General features: G+C 40.6%; 1 protein-coding gene across 1 annotated transcript in view; it reads left to right on the top strand.

The window, feature by feature from the left end:
- ACSBG1 (acyl-CoA synthetase bubblegum family member 1) overlaps nucleotides 1-19,468 on the top strand; it is a 33,856-nt gene extending 14,388 nt beyond the window's left edge. The window contains exons 4-14 of the mRNA XM_054169299.1: nucleotides 417-505; nucleotides 1,294-1,414; nucleotides 3,679-3,759; nucleotides 6,464-6,613; nucleotides 9,131-9,307; nucleotides 9,794-9,975; nucleotides 10,588-10,821; nucleotides 11,426-11,643; nucleotides 14,568-14,707; nucleotides 18,054-18,300; nucleotides 18,979-19,468. Of these exons, the coding sequence (XP_054025274.1) occupies nucleotides 417-505; nucleotides 1,294-1,414; nucleotides 3,679-3,759; nucleotides 6,464-6,613; nucleotides 9,131-9,307; nucleotides 9,794-9,975; nucleotides 10,588-10,821; nucleotides 11,426-11,643; nucleotides 14,568-14,707; nucleotides 18,054-18,300; nucleotides 18,979-19,055 (1,716 nt within the window). The 3' untranslated portion in view covers nucleotides 19,056-19,468. The remainder of the gene's footprint in view (nucleotides 1-416; nucleotides 506-1,293; nucleotides 1,415-3,678; nucleotides 3,760-6,463; nucleotides 6,614-9,130; nucleotides 9,308-9,793; nucleotides 9,976-10,587; nucleotides 10,822-11,425; nucleotides 11,644-14,567; nucleotides 14,708-18,053; nucleotides 18,301-18,978) is intronic.
- The last annotated feature ends 874 nt before the right edge of the window (nucleotides 19,469-20,342 follow it).

The raw sequence follows: 20,342 nt of genomic DNA, 5'->3' as shown, positions 1-20,342 counted from the left end.
AAGAGAAGAGTTACTGTGTTACTGGGGCACTGCTCAGCATAGTGCAGGCATTAAAGAAAGAAAAATAGGTGAAAGCAGCAGTGCTGTAAATTTGGTGAGATAAAGACAAATTTTAAAGCTTTCTAAACATCAGGAAAGGTTAGTCCCCATTAAGCTCTTGTTCATATTGGTTTTCAGGTCTTTCTGATAGGATGAGCTCAACCAGACAGGAGAAGGTAGTGGGAAGTTTAAATCATGTTAATTGCTGATAAATACTGGTTTTGGTACGAGTATCAACACAGAGGTATACTGGAAATGTCTTGTAAGTGCTGAAATAGCGAATCTGAACTTTCCATGGTTTGTATCTGCATCTTTCACACTATATATTTCTCTTCAGTATGCCTGTATTATATAACCTTATGCTTATTATTTTCAAGCTTGGTCTTGAACGATTCCACAGCGTAGCAATCCTTGGATTTAATTCTCCTGAATGGTTCATCTCAGCTGTTGGAGCCGTTTTTGCTGGGTAAATTTATTTCTGTTTTGATTGGGCATGAGGATGGAAGGATTTCTGTATTTCTAGGTTTGTAGCAGATCAGTATTTGGTGTCGTATCTTGAAGGTGTGCTGCAGCTTATTAGCATGTTTAGTGACTGGCTGGAATCTCATAGTGATCTGAAATAGTCCAGACACTCATCAATTGATCCTGTTTGCTATGGGCTTAACTGTGAAAGTCACACAGGAGCTATTGCAAAGTATCTTATCACTGGAAGATGTGGGAAACAGATGAACCTCCCACTTTTATACCAAGAGTTGTCTACAGCAGCATATGTTCAAGCAGATGAAGTGACAGATAAATACTGTTGAGCCTCATTCCTTCTGTCCTGATACGTGTTTATACAAGTTGGATTTTACATCTTAAGCTGTTCCTGTGCTAGTGAAATATCAGTGTGCCGCTTGAACAGAAAGAGGACATAAGTGCTTCTTTTTTTTCCTACTTCCTGAGCTAACTCTGGTGTAGCCTTAAGTGGGTTAAAATGCTGAATCTTTGCTTATGGTGTCTTCTACTGAACAGAGTTCAGAGATGAGTCTTTGCAGTCTGCATATATCAGATATTGATGTATATCCAAAACCAGCTGTGCTGCTGCTTAATTCCATATCATCAGACTCTTTCAGTTTTCATTGGATCTTTGATTATTCTCTTTTTTTGATACTAAATTTATATGTGTGTATATGCATGTAAATATGTTCTTTTATATATATACACACACACATATATATAAAATATATGTGTGTGTGTGTGGTTTTGATACAGAGGAATTGTCACAGGAATATATGCAACAAATTCTCCAGAGGCCTGCCACTACATTGCTCATGACAGCAAAACCAATATCATGGTTGTGGAAAATCAGAAACAATTGGACAAGATAATGCAGGTACAAGATGGCTGAATGATTATGTAGAAGCCATAATTTTCCCATTTCTTGATGCTAGATCGGTCCCAAATATTGTATTCACTGTCTGTATCGTGCAACCTTTCATGGGAGTGTTCTTATTTGGAAATCTGGTATCTGGTGTTTGAGATGTTGGGCAGCATGCAGCTCTGTTCTCTGTAGTGTCTGTTTCTCACATCTAAGCAGTTCTGATTGACTCCAGCACAGAGCTTGTGTGCAAACTTACCTGGAGAAAAAAAAAAACACATTTTGATCCTGTGTATACTATGTCACCACATGGTTCTGTTTGGAAAAGCCCAGTCCATTTGAATGGTATAGATCAGGATGATAGAAGTTTGTAAATGCATACTAAGGATGTTAGTGTCCAGTATTTCCTCTTTCTAAAATGCCATCTTCCCATGTAATCACTAAGGTGGTTGTACACATTGATAGTACACTGGTTGATGTGGGAGAGACTTGAGTGAGAAAGGAGGAGGCTCTTCAATAAGTCACAATTTTGACAAAACTCTTTGGCAGCTTTGAGTGGGTTTCTGCAATGATACCAGGCTGAAAGACCAACTTGAAGAAAAAATCCCTATTGCATGACTTGGGTGAGAAGCACAGGGCAGCTCCCTGGGAAGGCCTTGTCTGTCAGGAAGATGATGAGTGAGGTCTGTGGCTGGAGATGAGGCAACAAACTTGCACCAGATTGCACTTGTTGCTGTGATGGAGTTTTCCTGGCAAAAACGTGTACCTGCTAGGGAGAAAATACCTGTTGAGCTTTTTGCAAATGTATTTGTGTAAGTTATGCATTAATTACTTTGATAGTTTTGTTTTGTGTGCAATTTGGAGGAAGAGAGATTTTGGTAAGTATTCTGGAAAAACACAGAATCAGACAAGTCTCTCTGTCACTGACTGTTCAGTCAGGCTGTGCTGTCATGAATGTGGAGAGAGGAATATAAACTGAAGAACATGAGGGATTTCATTCATACACATTTCTATCTAGAAAAAGAGAAGGCAACTCTGTCCAGCACTCCTTTACCTAACTGAGGGGGTTTTGAAACTTTATTTTTTTTCCTGGAAGAACCCAGGACTTAAATCATGATGTAGTATGACCAAATCAATTCAAAATGTGGTTAATTCCAAGGCCACCTATAAGGCAATGGGTTCTACAAAGTGCAGTGAAATGAGCATTCTCTGCAGCCCATGCAAAATGGAGAAAGAGCTACTGAAAGCAGCAGCCATTGCTGTCTGCCCTGTAAGCCTACAACCTTACATTTTTGTTTATCCTTAAAAGATGCATATAGCTTCCTTTTTTCTTTCTTTTAAAAAAAAGAAAAGAAAAGAAAAAAGGTTGAACTTGATTTAGCAGTTTAACAACAGTTTTTGCTGAGGGACTTCCTCTATCTTTAGTGGTAACTGTAGCAGCTAGGGTAAGCATCTAGCTTGACCTATACTGTGTCTCTGGTTGCAATGGGTTGGGGCAAACCCCCTCCCCACCACAGGCAGAAATAACGACTCAGACAAACTGATTGCAAAAGTAGTGGAGAGTTTAAATAGAGAACAGTGAGTGTGCACAAAAGGAAACATAGTGACAAGAAAGGAACCAAAGTAAACCCAGAAAGACTCCAAACCCCACCTGAGGGTGCATCCAAAATCCCCAGGGCTCCTTCTTCCCCCTCCCTCTGCTGGGCTAGTCTCAGCTGGCCAGGCCTGAGACTGCCCATCCCCCTGTGGCCTTGGGCCCAATCAGGCCCATGGCCGGGAGGTCTCTCCCCCAGTTACCAAGTCTCGGAGAGGGAAGGAAAGAGGAAGTGCCGGACCCCACCGCAAAATTTATGGTGGTGCAAGGGATTATGGTAGAAATACCTAATTTCCTGAGTCCACCCACTGGGATGGACTTCTGGACACAGGAAACACCCCTGCAGCAGAGGGCACCCAGCCCAAACTACGACACTGGTGCATTGTGAGAACGGATCCTGAGGAGCCATTTCTGGTGTTTTGGTTTTTATAAGCTTTTGACTGAAAAGAGATTTTTCTAGAGCAGTCTGTAGCATTACCTTTTTCCCCTTCCTTTCCCCCCGCCTCTGGTTGAGCCTAGTTGGTTGTGAGTTTAGGGGAGAATATTATGAGGGTGAAGGGAAACAGATGGTTTCTTGTGACTGTAAAGCCATTACAGTTTTGGCAGTATTGTAGTGAAAACACCACCCCCTCCCCTCCCAAGACAAGAACAATCAATAATAAATTTGTTTTTAAAAATCCTACAGATCTGGAATCGCTTGCCACACTTGAAAGCTGTTGTACTGTACAAAGACTCCATTCTAGAGAGACACCCAAATTTGTATACGGTATGTGACTACTACAAGAGAATTGTAATTCACAGAGTACTATTTATCTGATGATTTTCTTCTGTGTTTAACCTGTGAAGTGTCTACCATTGCTCTGTTCCAGCAAACACATGCAAAATATTCATCAGCCTTTTTCTGTTCAGTTTAAACTCAAGGATCAAACATGAAGCTACAGGTAAAGTCATATCTGCCTTGCTTAACTGTCTTATCTCCTGGCTTTTTACTTGACTAAATTAACAAAACACCGAAAGGCTTTAGGTAGGAATGTGCACTCTCAAATGGTTGAAAATAAAAGTGTTCCACTGATGCTAGTGAAAACTGAATTGTGGTTACTTACACTAGATCCAAGAACATGAAAATCCTTGTACTTCTTCAGATGATGGTTGCATTTTGTTTGCAGCAAATACCTATGGTGATAATAAACAAGTGAAGAGAAATGACTGTGGACTACACAGAGAGGAGCACATTTTCTTAGGATATGTAGAATTTTGTATCTCATGATAAAAATAAAGCAGAAAAAAGGACAAAGCCAGGATCAAAAATTTCTCAGTGGTAGAACTCTAGCCTCTAATTTAAGAAATAGGAGGACTTGAAGCAGGATGGATTTTTGTAAATAGCTTATTCCAGGATATTTTTAAAATATAATGAAAAAATAGTAATAGGAGTACAAAGATAAGCAATTTGACTGCAGATCATCCGATTTTAGGCTGAAAAACTCCATCTGGATAAAAAATACATTAATGAGAGTGAGCACCTTAGAAATATTTTACAATACTTGCAGTTTTGGAGATCTAAGTACATAGGAAAAATAGTCTTCTGCACATCCCTTAATCATATCTTCTTTAGCTATGTTGAATGTCATATAACAGTTACTAATAAGCAGCTACTGGTCCAGTCCTGTCTGTACTGTTACAGAGTTTGCCTTGCATCTTACTATTTGTATTTCTTAGTAAAAAGACATAAGTCTAGCAATTAATTCTAGAACAGCATTCAGTTGCTGAAACCTATTGTGCCTGAGAACTGATGTATTTGAAAACAGCCCTGTTAAAGTGTTGTGCTGGACACTTTTTTTCAGTGGACAATGATAGCTGTGAGGGTGTCTGACAGTTGCCAGAGTTTGTCATCTAAAGGAAAAATCAGAGATAAATCACCAGAGGCAGATTTTTTTTTTTTAAATTAAAGTTGATATTAAGCAAACCACCCAGACCACATGACACCTGATACATGGGATTTGTGCTGCATGTTGACATCTCCTGTGCAATGAGCAATTGATGCAGTAAGGACAGAGCACTAGCTGACTGCTCAGTGCATGTTCCAGAAAGCAAATGCAAACTCAGAGCGTGTGTGACTGTTTCACAGCATGGGTAGTGCGAATGCTCTCTGTTCCACGTTCCGTAAACAAAGCCTAGGCAACAGATTCACAGTGATTAATGCAGTCTAGTATGAGGAGACAGTAAGGTCAGGCAAACAGGCTAAGTCACATAGGAACAATTATTCCTCTGATACTTCCAGATTTTCCCTGAGCGAGGGAAAATGATACAGCCACACTACATGGGAAAGGATAAAATGGTGACAAATCCCTTACTTGCTACCGAGCCATGCATTGTACTGCGTCTCTTTTCAGAGCTGTGGTGTTGGAAGTATAGAAATGATGAAGAATCCTTAGGACAGCCTGGCCACCCAAGAAAAGGAAGTCTAGATGTTACAGAGGCTAGCTATTGGAACCTTAGAAGCACACTGGCAATAGGAAAGGTCTAAAGAAAACAATGAATCCTTCTTAAAGCACAGACTCTCCTTTTTAATCTTTGCTGTCCTTTCCACCATCCCCTTTACTGCTCTGTGGTCCTAGATATTATCTCAAAAGTCATTGAAGAATGCAAATGCTGCATCTTGCATCTGAATAACACACTTCTGAAGCACAGTATGAATCATCTGATCCCAGTGAATGATTATTGACTTTCGTTACAAATTTTGTAATGCCCTGGTTTTCAGTTAGCATTGAAATCATTGTTACACTTAGCCTATCAGCTGCATGCAATAGAAGAACCTGGGAACAACCAATATGATATGGAGCATCACATTCAGCATACTTCTGAGCCCATTTGCATGGTGCAAAGGTTCAGCATCATAAAAGGTTTAGCTCCTAGGTTGAGCCAAATTTGAATGGAAGTTGTGATCAGCTCTGTCTACAATAAAACAGCAGGTAATTTGGGCAAACATGCACACATCTAGATAATGATGCTTTGGGAAAGAAGCTTTCACCCAATTGATTTGTATTTGTACAGAAGATAAGGAATTACAGATGGAATGTCATAAATATACTCTTACTTAAAACCAGTACATCCAAACTCCTTTAAATAAGATACAAACAGACTGAGACAGTAACAGAATTTTAGCCTCTATGACTTGTCTATAGTATCCATCTTGGAGGATACTACTTGGATAGTATTATCATTGCTTTCTTAGGCACAGGAAAGACTCATAGCAGCACAATTTCTGATAGTCTATTTTCAATTTGTGCATAAAGTTCTAAGCTCTTCTTGTCATATTTCCTACATAGACAAGACCTGGGGAACTGTGCCCTGGAAATGTGTTCAGAGCAAGGCATTGACGTTTTCTGCCATTTTTGAGACTGGTAAGGTAATCATCTTTCCCACTTGTGAGCAGCCATTTGATACCATGTATTTTCTGTCACATCTTCTAGATGGAAGATTTTCTGGAGCTGGGAAATGATGTGTCTGATAGGACTTTGGATGATATTATCAACTCCCAAAAGCCAAACCAGTGCTGTGTACTGATATACACATCTGGAACAACTGGGAAGCCGAAAGGAGCCATGCTGAGTCATGACAATGTATGTACTTTAGACTCTTCCTTCAGCATAAAAATAGCAATGCCTGAGGATTTTTATTGCTGTATTTTAAAATGACTGGTACCTACTAGAGACTTGAAGTCCTTTTGCTTCTGTGGCATGGGTAGTGTAATTCCTACAAAGCAAAAGTCAAAATGCAGTTGGCTCTTTCTGATAGGGCATAAGCAAGATAAAGAATGAAATTCCAATCAAAGCAGCACTTCACAAGGCTGAACAGTTTTCTAGGGACTTGATTTATTTATTTTCTTTAGTCACTGTTTTTCTTGTGAGATACAATGGATATATTCATAAACAGAATTCAGAATGCCATAGTCTCTCAGGTGATATGACAAGTGATATCAGGTGATATCACAAATCATATACATCAACAAGCCACTATCAAACAGCCTCATAGACTGCTTTTGCAAATACTATTAAAATTGTGTGTGGATGTGTGGCTTTTTTAACTTTGGCATTATTGTATTCCTAGACACGGATTTCTATGTCTGTCACTGGAGGATTAATACAGCTCTAGTGCTGGTGCCTAAAATAGCACTACCTGCATTGTTGCAAACAGAAAATCTTCCAGTAATAGAGAAAAGTTGTTTGCATAAAGGACTTTCCACAAAGGTCTGCTGGCAAAGACGTGTAGTTTTTTCATTTCTCTTGGTTGTTGTTGTTGGTTGTTGTTTGTTTGTTGGGTTGGTTTTGTTTGTTTTGGTTGGTTGGTTTTTAAGGTGGCTGAGGGGGTGTGGAGAGTTACAGGGAGCCTTTCTGAACGCAGTCTGTGAAAGGACTGGGTTACGTTGTGGCCTCTTGTCTTAGAGCAGAAATCATTGCAGACACACACACTGTGAGGAGCAATTCACCCAAATGTAGCCAATTAGTATATTAGTATCTGGAGCAGAACATCTTGGACTTGGTAGACAAAATGACTGATCTGACGTTGCAAATCCTGTGCTCTTCTATCTCAAAGGAGTCTGGTGTCATTTCCATGTTAGCTGCCAAACTATTCCTGGCTGCTGATCACAAGCAGGCTATTTTTATGTTGATGAACAGTGGAAAACATGCCTTGCCTGTGCCTGTGTTGCTGCCTTCTTTAGTCAAAAGATGTTTGCCACTGTCCATGTGCAATACCAGTGCTGAGGCGGTCATATATGCACCCACATGGGTCTGCTGTGAGTGTGCCTGCATGCTGCAAGGCCTGGGTTGTAAGCAATCAATAATAGCTACATCTCAAAGACATCCCATTCTGCGTACTGTGTAAGTCTCCTGTAACTTCTTGTCCAATGCTGCCATCCAAACTTGGGAGTGGCCTGGCTTGACACCGTGCTGCTCTTTAAAAATCTCTCTTGAGACTCTGTATTCTCTTAGACAAACATACACTTGTACCTTCTTCTTTGTTACAAAGAAAAGGAGCTATCAGAACAACACTGTGAAAGGAGGTGTTGCATATGATCTGTATCTCCTTTCTGCCATCTTCAATAATCTCATTTCTGTGTCATGCTCTACCCATTTTAGGTGCACAACAGCTTTGTTTTATACAGTAAAGACTCCTGTGCAAAAAAGATATGTTGGGTTTTGGTGTGGTGGTTTTTTTTTGTGTGTGTGTTGTTGGTTGGTTGGTTGTTGTGGGGTTTTTTGGAGGGGGAGGTATTGAGGTTGTGTGCTTTTTTTGGTTGGTGCTTTGGGTTTTTTTCCTTTTTTTTCTGTGCACATCTATCTTTTTTTTGCTCCCTTCCAGTATCCCCCTCCTAGGGGTCTACCATATACTATATTCCAATTATGAAGACAGGCATATTTAGCATCTTTGAGTGGCATCTTTTGAGATAAAGTGGGAATTAGGAAGAAGCGGGGGAAACCATCCAGTTTCACTAAAAAATGAGGCAGTACCTCTTCAAAAATATTCATGTATGCAGAGCTGCCATGAAGGGCTGTATGGGCAGCGTATCACTTGTGAACTACTGTGTCCAGAGGCTTCCAGAGGAGCAGAACACAGCTGTTGTCTTTCATATTAGTGTTTAACCTAGTAATGAACTATACAAAACAATGGTCTTGTTGCTGATACTAAGCACTTCTTTTTTTTGCTCACTGATCACTGAATATTTATTGCTTTTTTTCTAGGTAAATATATAGACACAGCACTGATGGAAAGTCCCAGCTTGGTAGAAAGTTTGCAGAGCTGCGTAAGAACAGGCAGATCAATTTACTCCTTGCCCATCCAGTGCATGGCTGTTCTGCTCAGGGTGTGGAGAGTTAGCATTCATAACCCAGTCAGGCAGCTGAAGGACTCTGTTTGCTTCTGTTATCTTCAAGTCTGCATTGCTATTAACTTCATCTTCTCTTTGACCAAGTTTTCCCAGGGAATTGACAGTGATATATTGTCAAAGATTATAGTTTCTTCAGAAATCTCTGTGAGCACAGATCATCATTACATTAGCATAGCATGCAGATCATTTGTGTTAAAAGGAAAAGAAGAAAACAAACACTATACCTGTGTTTTATTATTTTTTTAAACAGATAACTTGGACATCAGCATATTGCAGCAGAGCAGGAGGCATGCAACCTGCAGAGGTCCAGCAGGAATCTATTGTCAGTTATCTGCCACTGAGCCACATAGCTGCACAGATGTATGACCTGTGGACTGGAATCAAATGGGGAGAACAAATTTACTTTGCTGAGCCAGATGCTCTGAAGGTATCTGTCTTTAGTGCACATAATTAAGATTGAACTTTTTCTTCTTAGAAAACATGCCAGTGAGAGAATATGTCTTTGAAGAGATGCAGAGAGTTCCTTATTGTAATAATTATGGAAAAATAAAACCAGTTAGACTTGTGATCCAGTGCTCTAGACTTCAATTAAAATATATAATGCAAATCCATAAAGTTCTTTTAAGACAGGAAAGTATACATCTAAAGCAAAAGAAGTAAATAAGCAAATTTTGGAGGAAAGGGTGGCAGAAGGAACCAGACCACCCATATGTTTTCCTTCTTGAATACACTCCTCCCCAATATGCCAGAGCTAGCACATGTGTCTGAAGCAGGTTTGGCAGTTGTTTTTTTATATCCTACATGTTCACTGATGTTCTACATGTTAGTATTGCAAGATGCAGGCTGCATCACCACCTTTGTCATGGCTGTGGATCTTTTGCAATGTTTTGAAATTATTTCACAACTTTAACAGGGCAGCTTGATCAACACACTAAGAGAAGTGCAGCCAACATCCCACATGGGGGTCCCCCGTGTGTGGGAGAAAATCATGGAGAAACTAAAAGATGCTTCTGCTCAGTCAGGATTTCTGAAGAAGAAAATGTTGTCATGGGCTATGTCACTTAGCTTAGAGAGAAACTTAAACTGCTCAAGCAGGTAAGTATTATAATGAGTGAGATTTCCAGCAACCTGAAAGTAGCTCTCTGTGTGGGATAAACTGTAAAGCATCAGTGAGACTTTAAGTGTAAATGGGTAAAATTTGGCCTAGCAACACAGCAAATTTAGTGCGAGAGGGAAGGTGCAGTTATTAGTTACAGTAGGCTAACCTTGAACACAAGTGACTGTTAGAAGTTTCTCCCTATCCTTCCTGAAAACTTATTCCCACTAACCTGTCCCCAGCTTGATGTCTTACCTGAGTTGAACAGGTTAGTTTTCAGCTGGTGGAAGGAATGGGCATGACTTTCAATGGGGTGTATGAAGGGGGGGGGGGGGCAGAATTTTAGGGGACACCCGCAGACATTTTTATAGATCCTTTATGTATCTGCAGTATTCAGACACTGTAAGAGCTGAGTTCACTAGCAGCAAAGGACACTGAATGAATGAGAAAAGGACAAATATGTAACCTGTTCTTAGTGATGCCTCTTTTGTCAATACCCAAACCCAAATGGCAAATGTATCTCTAAATGCAACTTGTGTCTGACTTTGTTTGGGAAGTTTCACAGGTTACTCTGACTTATTGTCTCCTTCTGTTGTCTGTTTTGTGTTCAGCAGCGATTTAAAGCAGTTCTGGACAAGGTTAGCAGACTACTTAGTGCTTGCAAAAATTCGCAATGCACTGGGTTTTTCTTCCTGTCAGAAACACTTTTGTGGTGCTGCTCCTCTCAATACAGAAACACTGCATTTCTTTTTGGGTCTGAACATCACCCTGTATGAGGCCTATGGGATGAGTGAGACCACAGGCCCACATTGCCTATCTGGGCCTTATATTTACAGGCAGCACAGGTAATTTTATTTCATTGTTTATTTTTTTCTTTTTTAAAGATTTTTGTTTTTTTAAGAAATAAAAAGAAAAGAAAAGTTATGTTTCATTATATCTATGGGAAGAGTATTTGCTGAGTTCAGCAGTGATTGTCATTGCTTATTTTCTCTGAATGCATTGACACTCTGTTGTGACTTTGGGAGGCAAAATAACTTCCAAGTCAGAACCTGAATGTATTGCCTCCATGTCAGGAGGCATGGACAGGAGCACTCAAAGTGATCTACAGCATTATATACAGAACACAGTTATTAAACCTTATCTTAGCCTTGGCCCAAGGTAGGATAATTTTGAAATGCAAGACCACAAATACACAAGTGGTTTTATGCATGAAGATACAGAGAGGGAAAAAAAACCAAACAAAAACCAGAGAGCAGAGGACAAGATAGCTGAAAAGTGCTTAGATACTTAGTGAGTTAATATTTCATGGCTTTCAAACAGGTATAGCAAGGTGCTATTCACAGTCACTAACATTTGCTAGGTTTGGGGATTTGGCATGTTAGACATCTTACCAGTACTATATTCAATAATTCTGTGCTCCTTGTGGGTTATTGTGCTCCTCTCTGATAGCTGTGGTAAACCAGCACCTGGCTGCAGAGTGAAGTTGGTGAACAAAGATGCAGAAGGCAATGGAGAAATCTGTTTCTGGGGAAGGACTGTTTTCATGGGTTATTTAAATATGGAAGACAAAACAAAAGAAGCCATTGATGAGGATGGCTGGCTCCATTCTGGAGATTTAGGAAAAGTAGATGAGGATGGCTTTCTGTTTGTCACTGGAAGAATTAAAGGTAATAAACAAAATCTTGCTCAGTGTTTATGGTTACTGTTCAGCACTGTTCAGTCACGTGTCAGATGTGGCTCATCTAATGAAGTGTCTTTTGTTTGATGTCAGTAGCACTGACCTAAGAGGAAGGTAGAATAGAATAGAATAGAATAGGTTGGAAGAGACCTTCAAGATCATCGCGTCCAACCCATCATCCAACACCACCTAATCAACTGAACCATGCAACCAAGCACCCTATCAAGTCTCCTCCTAAGCACCTCCAATGATGGTGACTCCACCACCTCCCCGAGCAGCCCATTCCAATGGCAAATCACTCTGTAGAATTTCTTCCTAACATCCAGTCTGAACCTCCCCTGGCACAGCTTGAGACTGTGTCCTCTTGTTCTGGTGCTGCTTGCCTGGGAGAAGAGACCATCCCCTGCCTGTCTACAACCTCCCTTCAGGTAGTCGTAGAGAGCAATAAGGTCTCCCCTGAGCTTCCTCTTCTCCAGGCTAATCAACCCCAGCTCCCTCAGCCTCTCTTTATGGGGAAATAAAGTCTCCTGTGAGGAAACAATGGTGTACCCTGTTCATGAAAGGTTTCCCTATAGGCTGTAATAGGTGGAGATGATTCAGTTTCTAAAATGAGGCATTTTATCTCCCAGATTTTTATTCAGTATTAATTACAATCAGTAATATAAAACAGTAATGCAGGTTTAATGTGTCTTTTTCAAATCTGATGATCCATCTTCCTTTGAATCTTGCTACATTGTCTTAATGGCATATTAAAATGTTTAGACAGTAACAAGAGACAACCCTCTGTTATATAGAAGGTGTTGCTGCAAGTCAGAGGTAGGTTCCTCTGATGCCTTAGGTGATGTGTTTGCAGAGTATTGAAGTTAGAGAGCAGAAGGGAAGTTAGTATTGAAGCCAGTTAAAAGTCAGTGTTAAAACAATCTCTGGGTATTAGTGAAGTCTCAGGGTAAGACTGGTCACTTGCTTTCTTGGAAGCTTTTTTTCATGATGCATATTCAGAGTCATAGTTGAGATGTAACTGAAGAAGGTCTAAAAATTCAGTAACTACCATCTTGGAATATATGATGAATCACTAAGGAGTTAACACAGATGAGTTAATTTGTCACGGGATGACTTAGTGTCCTGTTAGGAGCCAGAACGTAAGCAGATAGTATTAATAGCCTGGGCCAAAAGCAGCTATCTTGATTCTAACTTGCTTTCTTGTCTGATTCATTTTCCTTTAGCATAGCAGTTAGCAACTCCTAGTCTCATTCCATCATAACAACATTTGTGTTTCACTTACATCTTCCTTGACTGCCGAGCTAATAACAATTACTCTAAATTACGAGGTAGATAAATCATCTGGGATAAGATAGCTGGGTCTAGTTTCATTACAATTTTAAATCCAAGTCCAAATAAAGTAAAATCTAACAGAAGGTAGTGAAGAAGCTTTTCTTCTAATGGCTGATCAGCACTTTGGTCCTATGGCTCTTACAAGGTTTAGGACTTATTAGCTGCAGAGCACAAAGATGAAGCTAGATGAAGTCCATACAGGGACACTATTTGTAGAGGTGTGAAAAAAGTTGTTACAATTATTACAGTTGTCTGGATCAGTTGGGAAAAAGCTGACATTTCAGACAATGAAAAATGAAGTGCTGGAGAGACTGGTAGAGGATCTAAGACAAAAACAGGATTACAGCAAAAGGAGGGTGGAATGAAAGGTAAAAATAGACCTGATAACACACAACTAACTTTGGTTAGTTTGTGGTTTGACACAATCTGTGAACTGACAGAAGTCTTTCATTCTATAAACACTACTTGTGTTTCCTCAAAGGTGTGCAGTGCAGTGTGTTGACTAGGAGCTAAAATAACTTCTGTAGTTATGAAACCAATGCCTATTCCATACAAGAAAGTTGAGTGCAAACTGGAAGCTATTTCTCATCATGGTTCTCTTGGAGCAGTAGAGGTGGTAGGGCCCAAACCTGTGAATGCTGAAAGGGTGATCTATTCCCTTGATTGCCTCTAAATTCTTCAAGTTTATTACTGACAGAATCAGGTACCAACCCAATCCCTAATGCATGCAGTGAGCTGCATTAGTACACATAGGACTGCTGTGCCATTTGTCTGCATTATTGTAGCATGTTCTGAAATGCTGCAAACACTATTATTTGAGGACCGTGAGAAGCTGCCAGTGTAATCACAGAATATTAGAGGTTAGAAGGGAGTGAAAGCAAAGAGTTGGAATTTGCTTAAATAATAATCCTATGAATATTGGTATTGTGCTTCAGAACAAATGCATTCAAATAGAAATGTACATTTCTTTGACAGTAGAATAACATATCATGACTATAGTTCACAAACCTTAAAAACCTGAGATTCCAGTCTGTCATTATATTCCACTCATATCAGAAGCCGGAGTGATGACTCCCACTGCAAACTTCCCCTTTTGACTTCTCCCTCACACTCCTCTCTCCCTGCTTTCCTTGTTGCTTTTATAGAGCTTTCCTGTAGAAGTAACTGGTTTTTGTCTGACCCCTCTTGGTGGCTTTAAGAATTACTTTTGTCATAGCAATGAACTTGTTTTCGATGAGATGGCAGCAGTACAATAGAGTGAATTGTATGCTGATTTGGAAGAGGTGATTGCTCAAGAGAAAATTCCAGATTGTGCAATGGTGCTAGAGAATAACTAATCTGTGACTGGATTATGTAAAAATTATGTGGAGTGAACATGTTACACTGAGGGAGAACTGAGAACTTGAAAGTTATGAGCAATATTATTTTTAGGATAGTTAATTAACAATCTTTGTTCTCTTTGAAAACATTGTCTTTGGGAAAAAAAAAAAGTCTCTATGTCAGGAGCAGTGTGTTGGTCCAGACATGATCTTCAGAATTTAGTTGAGTTCAACTAACAGCTGCTTTTTTGTTTTTGCCTAGATTTGATTATTACAGCTGGAGGTGAAAATGTGCCTCCAATTCCAATTGAAGATGCTGTTAAAAAAGAACTCCCGATTGTTAGCAATGCTATGGTGATTGGGGATAAAAAGAAGTTTTTGTCAATGTTCCTGACCCTAAAGGTAAACCAGTTTTAAAACTGACTTCAGGGGAATTATACACCGGGAACTAACAAAAGAATTTTGTTCTGTTTGCAAGAAGACCTCAGATTAGATGGGAGCATGTGACTGGGAAAAAATGCTTCAGACCAAAAATGCACCTTCAGACCAAACTGATGGCCTGAACTTCTTATGGTTAGGTGATCTGCTAAGCATCTGTTTACTGTTGTTTCCCTGATACATAGAATAAAACCTTCTAAAAAAGCCACAAAACCAAACAAACCCCCAAAACAAACCTGCAAATACTAAAAAAATGTAAATGTAATTATTAAATTAAGAAGTCCCTTCTAACCTCTAACATCCTGTGATCCCGTGAAAGAGTGAGAAGTCTGTGGAACTGAGCACAGCAATGATTTTTATTCTTGCAGATGAGCAAAGCCAATAAATGTTCCTGTTATGGCCAAAACCAGTTTCTAAAAGTTTCCAACAGAAACATTTCTCTGCAATTTCTTTTGATATAACACTAGAAGGATACCTGTAGAATGAAACAATTACTGGCTTTGGTGTGGCATGTGCTTCATTTAAGAAACCACTGTTCTTGCAGTTTGTTCTGTGTGCACACATACTGAATGACCCTGCACTTTTTCTCAAATACTCCCTATCTACATGTATAATTGTACTAGTTTAAGAAGCTTAACTTCAATAAATACTTCTTAGAATAGAATAGAATTAACCAGGTTGGAAAAGACCTTTGAGATCAAGTCCAACCTATCATCCAACACCACCTAATCAACTAAACCATGGCACCAAGCGCCCCATCCAATCTCTTCCTAAACACCTCTAGTGATGGTGACTTCACCAGCTGCCTGGGCAGCCCATTCCAATGGCAAATCACTCTCTCTGTGAAGACCTTCTTCCTAACATTCTTCCGAAATTTCTTCAACCTAAACCTCCCCTGGTGCAGCTTGAGACTATATCCTCATGTTCTGGTTGCCTAGGAAAAGAGACCAACCCCCACCTGGCTACAACCTCCCTTCAGGTAGTTGTAGAGAGCAAGGCAGCCTCCCCTGAGCCTCCTCTTCTCCAGGCTAAGAAACCCCAGCTCCCTCAGCCTCTCCTCATCAGGCTTGTGCTCCAAACCCCTCCCCAGCTTTGTTGCCGTTCTCTGGGCATGTTCCAGCAAATCAACCTCTTCCCGAAACTGAGGGGCCCAGAACTGGACACAGTACTCAAGATGTGGCCTAACCAGTGCTGAGTACAGGGGCACAATGACTTCCCTGCTCCTGCTGGCCACACTATTCCTGATACAGGCCAGGATGCCATTGGCCTTCTTGGCCACCTAGGCACACTGCTGGCTCATGTTCAGCCTACTATCAACCAATACCCCCAGGTCCCTTTCTGCCTGGCCGCTCTCCAGCCACTCTGACCCCAGCCTGTAGCACTGCATGGGGTAGTTGTGGCCAATGTGTAGAACCTGGCACTTGGATGTGTTAAATCTCATGCTGTTGGACTGTGCCCATCTGTCCAGCCTGCTAAGGTGCCTCTGCAGAGCTCTCCTACCCTCTAAGAGATCAACACCTGCCCCCAGCTTGGTGTCATCTGCAAATTTATTGATGATGGACTGAATGCCCTCATCTGGATCATCAGTAAATATATTAAACAGGATGGGGCCCAGCACTGATCCCTGGGGCACACCACTAGTGACTGGCTGCCAGCTGGATGTGGCGCCATTCACCACCACTCTCTGGGCCCAGCCCTTCAGCCAGTTCCTAACCCAGCACAGGTGCTACTGTCCAAGCCACGGGCTGACAGCTTGGTCAGGAGTTTGCTATGGGTGATGGTGTCAAAAGCCTTGCTGAAGTCCAGGTAGGCTACATGCACAGCCTTCCCCACATTCACCAGATGGGTCACCTGATCATAGAAGGAGATCAGGTTGGTCAGGCAGGACCTGCCCTTCCTAAATCCATGCTGTCTGGGCCTGATCCCTTGGCCATCCTCTAACTGCTATGTGATTGCACTCAACTGACCTGTTCCATGATCTTGCCTGGCACTGAGGCCAGGCTTATAGGACTGTAATTCCCTGGTTCCTCCTTATGGCCCTTCTTGTGGTTGGGGATCACGTTGGCCAGCTTCCAGTCATCAGGGACCTCTCCAGTGAGCCAGGACTGTTGAAAAATGATGGAGAGCAGCCTGGTGAGCTCATCTGCCAGCTCTCTCAGCACCCTAGGATGGATCCCACCTGGTCCTATGGACTTGTGGGGATCCAAGTGGCTGAGCAGGTCTCTAACTACTTCCTCCTGGATTACAGGAGAACGATACTGCTCCCTGACACTATCTGCCAGCTCAGGAGGCCAGTTGTCTGGAAGACAACCTATCCTGCTATTAAAAATTGCGCAAAGAAGATGTTAATGATCTCTGCCTTTTCCTCATCTTTTGTTACACTATTCCCCTCCATGTCCACTAAGGAGTGGAGGTTGTCCTTGCCCCTCCTCTTGCCATTAATATATTTGGAGAAGGACTTTTTGTTGTCCTTCACAGCAGTGGACAGTCTCAGCTCTAAACGGGCTTTTGCCTCTCTAATTTTTTTCCGACATGACCTAGCAACATCCTTAAACATTTCATAGGTAACCTCTCCTTTCTTCCAAAGATGATACACTCTCTTTTTTTCCCCTTAATTTGTTCAGAAGTTCATTGCCCAGCCAGGGTGGCCATCTACCCCGGTGGCTCTTCTTCAAGATTTCTTTCTTGAAGTAGGTCCAGCCCTCCTGGACCCTTTGTTTTTAAGGGCTGTTTCCCAAGGTATCTTCTGAGTTAGTTCCTTGAGTAACCTGAAGCCCACCCTCCAGAAGTCCGGAGTGGAGGTTTTGCTGATGCCCCTCTTAGCTTGACTGGATATTGAATTATTTCATGGTCACTGGACCCCAGACAGCCTCTAACTACCACGTCTCCCACCACCCCTTCTTTGTTTGTTAAAAAGAAGGTCAAGCAAAGTCTTACCCCTAGTAGGCTCAGACAGCTGCTGTGTTCATTAAAGCTCTCTAAATCTGTGTTCATTACACTGGAGTAATGTAATTTAATTATTGGCACAATGTTCCCATGTAACAATGGAGTCATATGGAAAATATGGTCAAAATTCAAGGTCTGTACTTCATTATCTGATTGACACAGTTTCAGTTTGTTCATGTCATCTGCCTAAAGGCAAAACCCCCATGTGCATTCAGTAGCCAGTTGGAAAGAAAATTACTAGTCTGTAGGTGGTTTTGCTTTTTAAGGCTTACTGAATGAGCCTTTTTGATTCTTACTGATGGGTGGAACACTTTATGCCTTGCAAAAGCAGGCATTTGATGATTCCCTTCATTTGGTATTTTAGAGTGTGCTGGACCCAGATACATCCGATCCCACTGACACTCTCACTGAGCAAGCTCGAGACTTCTGCCAGAAGATGGGAAGTAGAGCCACTAAAGTATCAGAGATTGTAGCTACAAGAGACCAGGCAATCTACCAGGCCATTCAGGAGGGAATCAACAAAGTCAACATGAATGCTACGAACAGGGTTCATTGCATTCAAAAATGGATAGTCCTGCCGAGAGATTTTTCCATTTCTGGGGGAGAACTAGGTAAGATTTCCTGATCTATATTGAGCTATGCACCCAGGAAAGAACCTGCTGATCTGAAAGTACTCAAATGCGGTTTTGTAAGCAAAATTCTGGCTGCAGCCACTAGAGGGAAAAGAAAAACTACTATTACACAGTATATGTTAAAGAATACAAAAATTGGAGGGTTTGCTGTGTACACAGGTTATTAATTTGTGCTCAAGTACACATCTATAAGTAAATTTTGGATTCTTTGGGCAATTAAACAATTGATTTTGGTTAATTCCTTGTGCATTATGGTATTAACTTCCAGTACTAATATTAAAAATTTGTTAAAAAGAAAAAAGCAAAACCAGTGAGAGCCTGACAAGAATGCCTCAGACACACTACCAGGCTCTTGGAGTAAATTGAGAGCTGTTTAAAAGCTTTCAAAACCATCATACTTTATTTTTTAATGGAAATAAACAGTAGTAGTAAGCAGTCATCCCCATCCCATCTGTGGCTCTTTGAAGTTCTGATGTTTATATGGAAACAACCATACCTACCACACTTGCTTCTCACTTTTAGCAGGCAGTTACAGTTTGAGGGTGGGAGATATTTTTCTAAACAGGCCCTGCATTAGAAAATCTTGGGAACCAAACCTCAAACGAAGAAAGAAATTTGTTTCTATTTCTGCTGTTGTGACTACCTCCCTCTTTTAAGGTCCAACAATGAAGTTAAAACGACTTGCCGTGCTTGAGAAATACAAAAAGGAAGTAGCCTCCTTCTATGAAGAATAAGACATCTTTCATCCAAGCATTAAGAAAGATCTGTGAGCTAAAGAATTTCCTCATCAAACGCATTAACAAGGATTTATGCTTGTTTTGGTGGTGTAGTCTATTAAGCAGAACCACTACAAAATTGTTGTAGATTTAGTTGTTTGTGATGCTCACCTGATCATTTGTCCTCTTTTTACAGAAGCATCTACACAGAGTGTTTATTTTCTAATGCTTTTTTCACCTTATGACCTAAATGATTAAGATTAAAAACATCCTCTTCTATTGTATAAAGCAGAAATAACTGATTAATTCCTCTAAAGTGACACACATTATGCAGTGATCTTTTTTTTCCTCTATTTTTTTGTTCTTCAGGACACTGCCAGCAGCTCATATTTTGGTAGATAAGTAGTGAGCAGTGCTGCTTAATGAACCTATTATACTCCACTGATAAAAGAGAATTACTTTAACAAAAACCCCAAAAGGACTGATTTTTTTCCATCCCAGAAGAGTTTCTTTTTGTTCACTAACCCATTTCAGAACCTAAATTCCGCTTCTCATTTCTTGAATCTGTGTTGAAATTACCATTTCTTCTAATCTGTTTTTAGGAGAAATAGTAATTCAACATGATCAAAAAATTGGGGGAATAGCTCCCTAAGACTAAAAGACACAAAGTAGCAAATATGGGACCTCTCACGTCCAACTGCTATATAGATCAGTTTAAGAAAAAGTGCTATGAACAATTTTAAAGGAAGAGTTTAGAAGCAATGTGCATTCCTTCATCCACATATAAAAATCAAATCCTGTGCTGTGAAAGATATGTATGACAGCAAATTGCCTGAAGGGCTTGCTGTTAGTAAGTGATCTTAGCATTCCAATAGCTAACATGAGCAGGCAGCCTAGAGCCACTGCTCTTGATAACAAAACCCCTGCAGAATAGGATATTGTTTCCATGAAAATTTCATTACCAGTCTTACACATCTTAGACTTTGGATTTGTTGCAAGTACCAACCATCAGCTGGACACATGAGACAGCAGCCTGGGATTATATAAAGAAAACAAGCAATAGGACTTGGAAAAGTTTATTTTTCCCCATTTTGTGCGCCATGGTAATTCAGAAGTTTTTTAACAGTATTAATCTAAAGGAAACAAGGAAGCAGCAGCTTGTAAAACACAGGGAGAAATGTTGCCCTATCCACCAAAAGCAGAGTGCACAAAGAATAAAGCTCATTGTTTTGCCTCCAACATGGTGTTAGACTGTATATAAACAAAAAATCCCCAACCTGGGGTGCTTACTTTGACACTGTAAGT

Source organism: Dryobates pubescens, chromosome 17 (assembly GCF_014839835.1).
Source record: "Dryobates pubescens isolate bDryPub1 chromosome 17, bDryPub1.pri, whole genome shotgun sequence".
NCBI lineage: Eukaryota > Metazoa > Chordata > Aves > Piciformes > Picidae > Dryobates > Dryobates pubescens.
The sequence above is the reverse complement of the archived record's forward strand: the minus strand, read 5'-3'. Positions and strand labels throughout refer to the sequence as shown.